Source organism: Camelus bactrianus, chromosome X (genome assembly GCF_048773025.1).
Source record: "Camelus bactrianus isolate YW-2024 breed Bactrian camel chromosome X, ASM4877302v1, whole genome shotgun sequence".
In the NCBI taxonomy this organism is placed as follows: domain Eukaryota; kingdom Metazoa; phylum Chordata; class Mammalia; order Artiodactyla; family Camelidae; genus Camelus; species Camelus bactrianus.
Genome location: NC_133575.1, coordinates 117,861,026 through 117,874,369, shown reverse-complemented (window position 1 = coordinate 117,874,369; position 13,344 = coordinate 117,861,026). Strand labels below are relative to the sequence as shown.

General features: G+C 39.0%; 1 protein-coding gene across 4 annotated transcripts in view; it reads left to right on the top strand.

Moving 5' to 3' along the window:
- Window positions 1-9,666, top strand: part of F8 (coagulation factor VIII) — a 99,741-nt gene extending 90,075 nt beyond the window's left edge. For all 4 annotated transcript variants that reach the window (XM_074359553.1, XM_010967088.3, XM_074359554.1 and 1 more), the window contains one exon: window positions 7,893-9,666. In XM_074359553.1, the coding sequence (XP_074215654.1) occupies window positions 7,893-8,048 (156 nt within the window). In that variant the 3' untranslated portion in view covers window positions 8,049-9,666. The remainder of the gene's footprint in view (window positions 1-7,892) is intronic.
- The last annotated feature ends 3,678 nt before the right edge of the window (window positions 9,667-13,344 follow it).

The window sequence follows — 13,344 nt, the reverse complement described above, 5'->3', positions numbered from 1 at the left end:
AGAAGACCTAAGTAAACAGATATCTTGGGTTTGATGATTGGAAGACATTATTAAGATGGCATTACCACCAAAAGCTTTCTACAGATTCAATGCAGTTTCTATCCAAATCCAGGCCATTTTTGCAGAAATGGACAAGTGACTCTTAAAATTCATCTGGAATTGCAAGGGACCCCAAATACTGAAAGCAAACTTGAAAAATAACAGTTATAGGACTCACACTTCCCAATTTTAAAACTTACTTCAAATTACAATATGCAAAGCAGTGTGATATTGATACAAATGTAGACAGATAGATAGATCGATGGAATAAAGTCCAGAAATAAGCCTGCACATCTATGGTAAATTGATTTTGAATAACAGTGCCAAGACCACACAATGGGAAAAGAATAGTCTCTTCAACAAATAGTGCTGGGAAAACTGGATAGCCAAGTGCAAAAGAATTAAGTTACTAGACACCATATACAAAAACTAATTCAAAATAGATCAAATACCGAAACAAAAACTAAAACTATAAAACTCTTAGCAGAAAATATAGAGGTAAATCTTCATGACCTTGGATTTTACAAATGGTTTCCTAGATGTAAATCATAATCACAAACAACAAAAGAAAAATAGATATAGTGTAATTCCTCAAAATTAAAACCTTTTGTACATCAAAGGACAGTATCTAGGAATTAAAAATACAACCCAGTGTGGGAGAAAATATTTGCCAATCATATATTTGATAAAAGGTCTAGTATCCATGATATGAAAAGAATTCTTAAACTCAACAAAAAGACAACCAAATTTAACAGTAAGCAAAGGACTTCAACATCAGCATCATTAATCATCACAAAAATGCAAATCAAAACCACGAACAGCTATTACTTCACACCCACTAAGATTGCAATAATTTTGTTTAGTATAAAAAGTAAAAAGTGTTAGCAAGGATGTAGAAAACCTGGAACCTATATTGTTGACAGGAATGTGAAATGAGCAGCCACTGAATAAGACATCTTGGTGCTTCTTCAATAAGGTAAATGTAGAATTACAATATGATTCCAGCAATTCTTCTACTAGGTATGTACCCAAAAGAACTGAAAATAGGCAAGTAACAAAAACTGGTACGAAAATGCTCATAGCAGCACTATTCATGATAGTCAGCAGGTGAAAATGACCCAAATGTCCATCAACTGATGGATAAACAAATTCTGGTCTATCCATACAACAGAATATTATTCAGCGATAAAAAGGATAAACTTACTGACATATGCTACAGTATGACCACATATTGTATCATTCCATTCATATGACATATCCGGAATTGGCAAATAAATACACAGAGATGGAAAATAGATTAGTGATTCCCAGAGGTTGGAAGGAAGGGTAAGTGGAGCATGGTTCCCTAAAGGAAGTAGATAGTGGTGAATGTACTAGATGCCACTGCATTTTACACTTTAAAATGGTTAAGATGGTAAATTTTATGTTATGTACATTTTACCACAATTAGAAGGAACCAGGAGAAATATACATTACCATGATAAGAATGGCAAACTGACATGTGATTTCTAAGCAATAATGAAAATCAGAAGATAATTAATGATATCCATATGATGCCAAAAGGAAAAATCTGAAACCTCCCCCAAAATAAAATCTGGTGAAATTTTTTTCATGCATTCTAGCAAAAACTAAAAACTTTTCCAACATGTATAAGTGATTTTACCACCCAGTAAGATCCTGCCAACATAAAAAAAGAGAATACTTATTAACCTTATGACAGTAAATTTAGAAAATCAGGTAAAATAGATTAATTTCTAGTACATATAATTTACTCAGGAAGGAATAGAAAACCTTGAAAGTCCTACAACCTTTGAAAAATTGAATTGGTGTTCAAAAATCTTCCTACAAAGAAAATTCCAGATTCAGATGGCTATACTAAATACTCTACCAAATTTTCAAGGGAGAAATAATACCATTATTACAAAGATTCTTCCAGAAAAACAGAAAACGATTGTACATTATCTAGCTTTTTTAATGATGACAATTTTTCTACAAAGGAAAATAATAGGCCAATTTTATTCATGAACATAGATCCAAAACAAATTATTTGCAGTATGTATTCAAGTTGGATTTATCCTAGGAATGCAAGTTTGGCTTAACATTAGAAAATTAATGCAATCCATCACATTAATGGACTGAAGGATTACATGGCCAATAAATACTGAAAAAACATTTCATAAAATTCAGTATATATTCTTAATTGAAAAAATTAGCAAAGATATGGAAGCATCGTAAGTGCCAATCAATAGTTGAATAGATAATGGAGATGCCATATAGATATATGTAATGAAACACAACTCACCCATAAGAAAGAAGGGCATTTTGCCATTTGCAGCCCTTCATTCACTTCTTTTTTTCACTTCAAAAACCAGAACCTTATAACTGTCAGAGACATTTCCATTACATCAAAAACAACAAAATACCTAGAAATAAACTTAACCAAGGAGGTTACCTATACTCTGAAAACCGAAATGACACAAAAAAAATGGAAAGATTTCTTGTGCTCTTGGATTGGAAGAATCAACACCACCAAAATGGCCACAGTACCCAAAGCAATCCATAGATCCAACGCAACCCCCGGCAAAATACTCGCAACATTCCTTACAGAACTAGAACAGACAATTCCAAAATTTATAAGGAACCACAAAAGACCCCAAACAGCCAAAGCAATCTTTTGTAGCTCTTCATTTTCCCCCTTTCTTCTTTTTGTTCTCTTTTCTTATGGTTTGATGACTAGAGACGGTCCTTTAACATCTGTTGTAAAGCTGGTTTGGTGGTGCTGAAATCTTTTAGCTTTTGTTTTTCTGTGAAGCTTTTGAGTTCTCCATCAAGGCTGAATGAGAGCCTTGCTGGACAGAGTGTTCTTGGTTGTAAGTTTCCCCCTTGCATCACTTTAAATATATTGCGTCACTCCCCTCTGGCCTGTAGAGTTTCTGCTGAAAAATCGGCTGATAACCTTATGGGAGTTCCTTGTATGTTATTCATTGCTTTTCTCTTGCTAGTTTTAATATTTTCTCCTTATCCTTAATTGTTGTCAGTTTGATGACTATGTGCCTTGGTGTGTTCCTCTTTGGGTTGATTCTGTGTGGTACTCTCTGCGCTTCCAGGACTTGGGTGACTGTTTCCTTTCCCAAGGTGGGGAAGTTTTCTGTTATTATCTCTCCAAAGATTTTCTCAGGTCCTTTCTCTCTCTCTTCTCTTTCTCGGACCCTATAATGCGATTATTAGAGCACTTCACATCGTCCCAGAGTTCTCTTAAATTATCCTCATTCATTTTTATTCTTTTTTCTGTTTTCTGTTCTGCAGCAGTGATTTCCACGAATCTGTCTTCTAGCTCACTGATCTGTTCTTCTGCCTCGTTTAGTCTATTCTGGGTTCCTTCTAGTGTGTTATTCATTTCAGTGATTTTATTCTTGAACTCTGTTTGGGTATTCTGTATATTTTCCACCTCTTTGCTAAAAACTTCGCTCTGTGCATCTACCCTCCTCTTGAGTTCCCTGAACATCTTGGCCATCATTACTTTAAACTCTTTCTCAGATGGATTGCCTATCTCCTCATCACTTATTTCTTCCTCTGGGATTTTATCTTGCGCCTCGGCCTGGGAGATATTCCTCTGCCGCTTCATATCTTCTGTCTCTCTATGTGTTTGTGGACTCCTTCCACAGGCTCTGGGATTGTTGTTTTCTTATTTCTAGTATCTGCCCCTGGTGGATGAGGCTGGACTAGAGGCTTATGCAGGTTTCCTGGCAGGAGAAGCCAGTGCCTGCCCACTGCTGGGTGAGGCTTGGTCCTGGACCTCTGGTGGGCAGGGCTGTGTCTAGAGGCCTCTGTGGCTCAGGAAGTCTGCTGATGGGTGGGGCTGTGCTCCCACCCTGTATGTTGTTTGGCCTGAGGCTTCCCTACAGGCTGTTGAGTGGGGCTCAGTCTTGGTGCTAATGATCCAATCAAGATGTCAGCATCCAGGAAAGCTCATGTAGATGAACACTCCTGGAATGTCCACCACCAGCTTTTATGTCCCCTGAGTGAGCTGCAGCCGTCCCCCATGTCCCCAGGAGATCCTCCAAATCCAGCAGGCAGGTCTGGCCCAGGTTCCTATGAAATCACTGCCTCTGCCCTTGGACCTGGCGGATGCGAGTTTCTGCGTATGCGTCCCAAGCAAATGACGTCTCCGTTTCTCCTAGTCCCTTGGGGCTCCCTGAACCAAGCCCCACTGGCCTTCAAAACCAGATGTCCTGGGGTCTCCTTCTCCTCCCAGTGCCAGGGCCCAAGCTGGGGATCCTGACGTGAAGCTTAGAGCTCTCACTCCTGTGGGAGGGCCTCTGCAACTTAACTATTCTTCAGCTTGTGGGTCACCCACCCTGGGGGTATGGGGCCCAATTATATCAGCATTACGTCCCTCCTACCATCCTGCTGTGGTTTCCTCTTTATGTTTCCAGTTGCAGAAGATCTTTTTTGCTAGGTCCCAGTCTTTTCTTCAATGGCTGTTTAGCATTCAGTTGTGGTTTCGTTGTAGTCATGAGGAGAGGCAAGCTAGTGGTCCTATCACTCCGCCATCTTGACCGGAAATCTGCCACATCCACTTTTATTAAAAACTGTACTGGAGGCCCTAAGCAGTGCAGTAAGATAAGAAAAATAAATAAAACATGTTAGGATTGGGAAAAAAACAAAACACTCATAATATGTGGATGATACAACAGCATTCATAGAAAATCCAAAAGTATCTATCTAAATTATTAGAATTAATAAGAATATTTTGCAAGGTTGCTGAAACAAATCAGTACAAAATTTAAATGTATTTATACATGCTGGGAACAAATAGTTAGAAAAAATAATTTAAAATAGTATCTAAAAATTCCAAGTACTGAGTTGTACTCTCCTTACAGCCTACAAAAAACCATCTATCGATCTATCTCTAGATATATTTTTAAATTCAAATAAAGCCACCCATACCTCACCTGCAGAATAACTAGAAGACAAACAATACCCTAAGTTTCAACTTACAAGTAAGTAGGACATAAAAATGCCGAGCTAGCTGACCGAGCTCCACAGCTCAGCCTGGAGAGAAGAGTCCAGGAGAGACTGTGCAAAAAAAAAAAAAAAAAGAAAAGAAAAGAAAAGAAAAGAAAAGGAAATTTCAGTGTGAGACCTTTCACTTCTGACCCTGAGTGATGAAATACTAATATTTGAGACTTTCTGGATCTTAGCATTGGCTTCTGGAGAACTGAAAGGAAAGAGATTGAAAGCATGTAGGACTACATTTGGAAAGGCACTGTTTCTGGTGAAGGAGGATACATCCCTTGGAGGTTTGGTGCTGAAGAAAAAAAGAAGTCAAATGGTGGAAATTAAGTGTTCTGTGAAAGAAAAACGAATCACAAAAATCACAGGACAAACCCATCCCATCTGCTAAAGAAACTGCACTTCACTTTATCAACAGTAGAGGGTGCTCCTGGACTGAGAAATCTAACAAGGTACCCACACCTCTTCCCTCTGCCTCCATAAAGTCACCTTATTTCTGGAACGAGAATATATAAGGAATTCCTAAATGAACAGAAAATGGCAGATGAGGTAAAATGTATTATTCTTGATTTTTCACTCCCTCCTTTGAAAACTCCATTGACTTTGGGCTTGACAACAGTACTCATTTTGATCAATGCATGGTGAACATGCTTGTCCCGTGGACATGACAGACATGCTTTCAAACAGAAGCTTTAAATGTGATTGTATGTTTGGCTCGGGCTCTTGTGCCACTTTAGGCATTTTGATCTCACAACCTGAGAAGACACAGTCTACATGAGCCTCAGTCTGAAGCAGAGTTTCAACCAACCAAGAACACTCTTGGTTTCTAAATACCATTTCCTACTAGAAGGAATCTTCTACTGGGAGCAAAGGAACTGCACAGTGATCTTGGAACATCTCAGTGTGCCAAAGTGCACAAAGCCTAATGAGGTCACATGAAAAGAACACAGGAGCTGGCTGGAAGGGGTTCCTACTGGCCAGATCGGAGAGACTTTGAGCATCAAAAAAAAAAAAAGTGACAATAATGGATACAATACAATGGATACATACAAGAAAGAAAGCATCCAGGAGTCCACAATCATTGCAAAAATATAAAGGTGGGAGGAGTGGAGTTTTCTCCACGGAAGAATTCCAGCTAAGAAATGTAGAAGTGACAAAACTAGGAAATCAATTTGTAACCATCAATATACTATACAATGAGTCATCTACACTTCAATTTAAAAATCTACTTTTAATACTTGTAATACTTGTAAGGAGATTTAATGGATACTAAAAGTGTTGGATGAAAGCTTAATGCAGAACAGAATATTTACACAGTCTCAAAGTATCGCCCCACAGACTGTTAGGAAAAGGAAATGATTACCTTTCTAACAGAGAGATCTGGTGCACAGCACCTTAACTAAGGAGTCAAACTTTGCATCGTCAATAATGGATCAAATAGGCATCATGTGTCCTCTATTGTGAGATGAGCAGTCACACAAATTTAGAATGTGGAGCATTCTATGACACAATGGCCCTAGACTTATTAAAATGTCAATGTCAGGGGAGGGTGTAACTCAAGTGGTAGACTGCATGCTTAGCATGCATGAGGTCCTGGGTTCAATCCCAGTACTTCCTCTAAAAATAAATCAATGAGTAAACCTAATTATCTCCCCCTCATAAAACAAACAAACAAAGTAAAACATCAATGTCGTGAAGGACAAAAAGAGACCAGAGACTAGAAGTCTGTTTAGACTAAAGGAGATTTAAGTGTTCATTGTATTATTCTTTCAATTTCTTAAGGGGAAATGACGAGGAATATGTCTCACAGAAGGAGTACAAGCCTCCAAATACAGCACAAATATTTACCAAAGAATCTCTTTTGTGTCTTAAAAGTTTTATCAAACACACAAACTTTAACAAATGTTCATAGTATATTTGCCATGTGTATACATTATGCTACATATTCTGTGTGTGTAAGGTAATTCAGTGACCAAGGTCTCTGCTGTCATGGAACTGGTATTTTGGGTGGAAAAAGAGCAAATGGTCAGTAGGGAGGTAAACAAAAAAATGAGAAGATAGGGAATGCCATAACGGAAATGTGCAAGGAGAGATTTCAAGCTGACAAGAGTCCTGTTTTAGAGGGTGTAGAGCTCTCCAAAGAGATAACATGTTGGGGGAGGGTTTAGCTCAAGTGGCAGAGCCAGTGCTTAGCATGCACAAGGTCCTGGGTTCAGTCCCCAGCACTCCATCAAAAAACCAGCTAAATAAATAAACCTAATTATCACCCCCTGCGAGGAAAAAAAAAGAACCTATAAAAAAAGAGATAACATGTATAGCTCAAGGAAGTATATTCAGTTTCTCATAATAACATAACGGAGAAGAATCTGAGGAGAAAAATATATATACATAATTATATGTATAACTAAGTCACTTTGCTGTACACCTGAAACTAACATTGTAAATCAACTACACTTCAATAAAAAAAATTTTTATAGTATCTGGGACTAAAATGCCATGATGTTTGTAACTCCCTTGAAGTAGTTTGGAAAGTGGGTGATAACATTCCAGAGGTTAGGCATCACCGCAACAACAGGCAAGCAAGGGTGCTCTTAAGTCTAGGTGCATGGAACAGAGTTATCCAGTCACCTCCCAAGGTTCAGCCCTGGACTCCTGGAAGCATGGATTAGTCGATGGGAAGTGAAAAAACAGTCTGTGCCTCATGGTAGCCATTGGGATGGATGCAAAGGAGGGTGAGGAGACTGGCGGCGGGGGGGGGGGGGCCGGGGGAGAGGAGTATCAACGTTATCCTTATTCTCCTATTAGATGACTAATAAATGCCATCTTTCCTCTTGCAGGTTTTTCAGGGAAATCGAGACTCCTTCACACCCGTAGTGAACACTCTAGACCCCCCACTATTTATTCGCTACCTGAGAATTCACCCTCAGAGCTGGGAGCACCAGATTGCCCTGAGGATGGAGATTCTGGGCTGTGAGGCACAGCAGGTGTACTGAGAATGGCGCCCCCACCCCCGCCGGTTCCATCGCCCCTCTGTCCCGGCCCCTGTCCAGCATCCCTCTCAGCCTGGCCTCCTGGTTCCACCCTTTTTCTGTGTATTTAAAGTATACAGTCCTAGCAGATCTGCCCTGAAGCCCCCGAAATTGTCATGAATCCTGCATCTTCTGGGAGTGTTGCATCCATTGGTGGCAGCTGTTCCCAGATCGCTCCTTCCTTCCAGCGTCTTTAGGCAAAAAAGAAATGAGACAATCCACCTGGAAAGCATTCTCTTCCTGACAAGTTAGGTCTCTTCCACAGCCGCCACTTCCTCCTCTGTGGCAAAATGAGGCGTTGAAAGGGGGCAGGAGGTATTCACCATGGGAGCATTTCTGATGAAGCCTTAGACATTGAAAATGAAACTCTCACTTGTTCACCGAACATGTTTGGAGATCATATCACCACAGCCTTGAAGTCAAAAGATAAGTTATTTTGACAGTCTGCAAAATGGAGATAATATGAGAACTACTGCATTAAAGTCTGTTCTTGCCTCTTCATAGACAGATATAATGATCTTCGTTAGTCATCTTGGGGCATTGTTAGTGGCACATTCTTACCTCAAAAACTAGTATTCTTGGAGTAGGGGGGTGCAGCTCAGTGGTAGAGCAGGTGCTTAGCTTAGCAGGAGGTCCTGAGTTCAATCCCCAGTCCCTCAGTTAAAAAAAAAAAAACTGTTGTTCTTTGAGGCTCGAGGATGGGATTCAATAGCCCCCTAAACCCCCCATCCCCCCGTCCCTTGAGACTATATATAATATTATGTATGAATGTGTATCTACATTTTCTCTGACAGAAGTGTCCAAAGATTTAATCAGACTTTAAAGGGTTAAAAGGCTTTAAAAGAGTTCATTTTAATCTCAGAAAAATAAATAAAACCCATGGCTATCTGGGCTAGGAGATACAACATTATAATTCTAATAATGCACTCATTTTGCTCCCTCCCTCAGCTAATTTCCTGCTGAAATGACCCAACAAAAATGTAGGGGGAAATTCTATAACATGACTGAAAAGCAGTCCCACTTACATAGTTGACGTACTGAGGAGTCAAAAGAAATGAGGTAGGCCCGGTTGTGTTCTTCGTTCACAGCGACCTGAGACACGCCAGACGGCAGCGCGAGGGAGCGTCCCAAGGCAAAGCGATCTCGAAGCAGAGGTCCCTAGTGTAAGAGCAAGATTGCTTCGTTCTCAGAAAAGGCAAGGGAGTAACCGCTTTTCCCCACGCTAGATCGTCTTCCAATAGTTCTTCTTGACCCTGATGTGACCTTTTGGGGGACTGTCACGGAATCACACCCCACAACTGATGAAGCTGCAGTCTGTTAAGGTTAGAAGTCAACTTACAGAAATCAACATGCTGCTTTGCTTTATAGCCTGGTAGAGAAGTTAACCCCAAAGGTGATATGGTTTTAATCCCTGTAAAAGGTTAACCAGTTTTATGTCTAACTTAATTATCTTTCTTTGGCATTCCTTTCCCATGGGCTGCGTACATCTCTATTTCTCAAATGCTCTTGGAACCAGCTCTTCTGTCTTCCTGTTGGTTTCCTCAATAATCAGTTAAATAAAACATTGACACATATAAGCAAATGCCTTTGAAACTTGTGTTTTTATACCGGAAATTAAAATGTAAACAATGATATTTTAAAAGAAAAAACAAATACAGGCACTGAATCACAGGATGGACAGTTTAGAAAAACAAATGAGTGAGTTAGGAAACCAGATTAAATTGAACTCAGAGTTGAATGATATAATTTATGAGAGGGGAAATAACATTTTAAAATGAGAAATGGGGCCTTGATCCAGGAGCCGAGCTTACAGAGAGAGAGATTGAGAAATGGGGAGTTACTGTTCAACTGGTCTAGACTTTCAGTTCTGCGAGATGGCTCAGTTCTAAAGACCTGCCTACAGTTAATGACATTTTACTGTGCAAAATCTAAGAGGATAAACATCTAAGAGGATAGCTGCATAAAGCGCTCTCACCGCCATAAAAATTCAAACTTCTTGAAGGAAAGATAAGAGTGGGTGTGGTCATACAAAACAATAGGAGAAAATTTCTTTGAGATGAAATAACAATAATAAGAATAATAAAATAAATTTGAAGAATGAGACTGTGCATTGTTTGCCGACATCAACCTACTCAAGTAGGACAATAGACATTGTTGCTGAGGCCAGAAGCTCCACAGCATTTTACTGGTTGAGTTATTTGTAAGATCCCTGAGATCACAGCAAATTAATTATCAGAAGGCCCCTGAGCACGACGGAAGGTCTGGCTCAGTGGTAGAGTGTGTGCTTAACATGCAGGAGGTCGTGGGTTCAATCCCTGGTACTTCCATTTAAAAAATAATTTTTAAAAGAATAAAAAAATAAAGTGGATGTGTGTTTAAAAAAAGATTGCTGAGCAAATTCAATCTCCTATGAGAAACATAATTTGTAACGTTAAGTGAACAAACCAATGTAATTTTCTGTCACAAACATTTTATCAAACATAATCTCAAGATTACAAGAAACAATCTTCAAAACATATATATTAAAACAAGACTATGTCTCAATATTATAGAAAAATCTATATCCTTTTTAGTAAACAGACTGTGTAGAAGCTTAGGTTTACAATGACAAGATACAGGTTAAGTGTGGACTTAACTGTCATGTTTACAAACTGACCATAACTATTTCTAACCTTCTTCTAATCAAAGAGTAATGACTGACATAACAAGTCCCAGAAATGTGTGGGTATTATGTCATCCATATTGCTAACCAAGAGTGAGACTTTCAGTCGCATACTCTTCTACAAGTAAGAACAAAATCTTCAAAACATGCTGTCAGAATAGATCACCTACAAAGAACATTTAACTGATATCGATGGTGGTCTCCTGTTCTTTGTCTAACCTTCCTTTGGGAAACTGCCCCCTCACATTCCACTGTATTCCTACTTGGTTCCTGTTTGTGAACCAAGATTCCTTTTGGTTCCCAAATAAGTTTGAGTTGGGTTTCTGTCACTTGCAACCCAAAGAGTCTGTTCTAAACTGCATAATTTCTCCATTGCAATCTTCAGTTCAACAAGACACTGAGGAAACATTTACAGAGATGTGAAGGAAACATTTCCTCAGTGCAATCCAAGAAATTTTCAAGCCAGAATATGTATCTATTCCCATACGTCTATTTTTAGACCAACCTTTCTCCTCATGTGCAACATCTAAATATTCAAATACCTACTTCACCAAGCTAGCTAATTCCTGTCCATCTCTTAAATATCACTTAATCCGAATCTCCTCTGGGGAGCTTTTTCCTCCCATGAGTCCCACTCATACAGTGCCTTAACCTTCACTCCCTTCTGAAACGCCAATAAAATACCAATAAAATTTAAAAGATTGGGGGGGGGACTTCAGTGTAACAAAATTTTAGAAAGTAGAAAGAATACATAAAGGGCTAACTAACTTAGAAAACTCTAGAAAGCTGAATCCTAGGCTGTCAATGGGGAAAACCAGAAGCAACTGGATTTACACTACAGAATGTGCCGAAACAGGCAGGAATTGGTCGCTTTGGGTTATTCTGGAAATGGAGGTGAAGATGGGGGGCTAAACTAAGTAAGATTACTTGAGAAGCTGTCTAATTAGATAATGTGAGAAATACTTTAATCCTACAATCCTCTTTTCAGCTCCACACAGCAACAGTAGCAGAAGCCTGGAGGTTAATTCTCTGGAGAGGGTAAGCTGCAAGGTCTAGGAACAGGGAGACAGCAGGCATGGTTGTTTACTGAAAACAGAAGGATCGAGGAAGATGCTTACTCAATCTTGACATTCAGTAGCACGCCTTTCTTTCTTACCTCACAGATGGGAGTTACCATACTAGAAGGATGTTAATGAGGACTTTGGGCTGCTGCTGCATAGTACAGACAGAGAGGGATATGCTTGGCACTTGGGTGATCCACTGGGGCATTTCTTAGGACTAAATGCATCAGTTAGGGCTGTGGCCCATCCCACTAGCCCCCTTTGTATAAGTTTTCTAGAGGTTATGACCAACCAGAATCCTGGAGAAACTGTAGCAGAATGCAGTGAACCTAATGTGACAAATCAGTGGATCTGAGTGGTGCAAGAGGTAGACCATAGCTGTTAAAATATGGTGGCCTCCAACCAGAAAACTACTAGAGCTCATCAATGAATTCAGTAAAGTTACAGGATACAAATCAATATACAGAAATCTGTTGCATTTCTCTACACTAACAACAAATTATCAGAAAAAGAAATGAAGGAAACAATCCAATTTACAATCACATCAAAAAGAATAAAATACCTAGGAATAGACCTACCCAAGGAGGTAAAAGACCTGTACTCCGAAAACTATAAGACGTTGATGAAAGAAATTGAAGATGAGACAAACAGATGGAGAGATATACCGTGTTCTTGGATTGGAAGAATCAACATTGTTACAATGATCATGCTACCCACAGCAATCTACAGATTCAATGCAATTCCGATAAGATATACCAATGACAGTTTTCATAGAACTACAACAAATAATTTTAAAATTTGTATGGAGCTACAAATGACCCAGAATAGCCAAAACAATCTTGAGAAAGAAGAATGGAGCTAGAGGAATCATGCTTCCTGACTTCAGACTATACTACAAAGCTATAGTCATCAAAGCAGTCTGGTACTGGCACAAAAACAGACACATAGACCAGTGGAACAGGATAAAGAACCCAGAAATAAACCCACACCGGTATATGGTCAATTACTCTATGACAGAGGAGGCAAGAATATACAATGGAGAAAAGACAGTCCCTTCAATAAGTGGTGCTGGGAACACTGGACAGCTTCATGTAAAAGAATGAAATTAGATCACTCGCTAACACTATATGCAAAAATAAACTCAAAGGGGTATAATTATTTTGCAAAACAATCTGGCATCATCTACTAAAGTTGAGCATATAGCTACCCTATGGCAATTCTGTTGGCTAATGACCTAGATGTAGAACTGCCATGTGAACCAAGAGACAGGACAACACTAGCTGTAACAGCTCCAAACTAGAAACAAGCTTTATTGTATATATGTCCTGACAGCTCAGTTTGATTGCTGTACAGTAATCCATTATATAATATATATTACAATTTATTTATCCACTGATTTTTCTCATAGAACCCTGACTGGTACATTATCTATGCCAGTTCTTCCATGGAGATGATTATCTTTTTTTAAAAAATTGGTTTGTAAGAGTTCTTTGTATGTTAAGGATATTAATCTATTGTCTGTCATACATGTAATGAA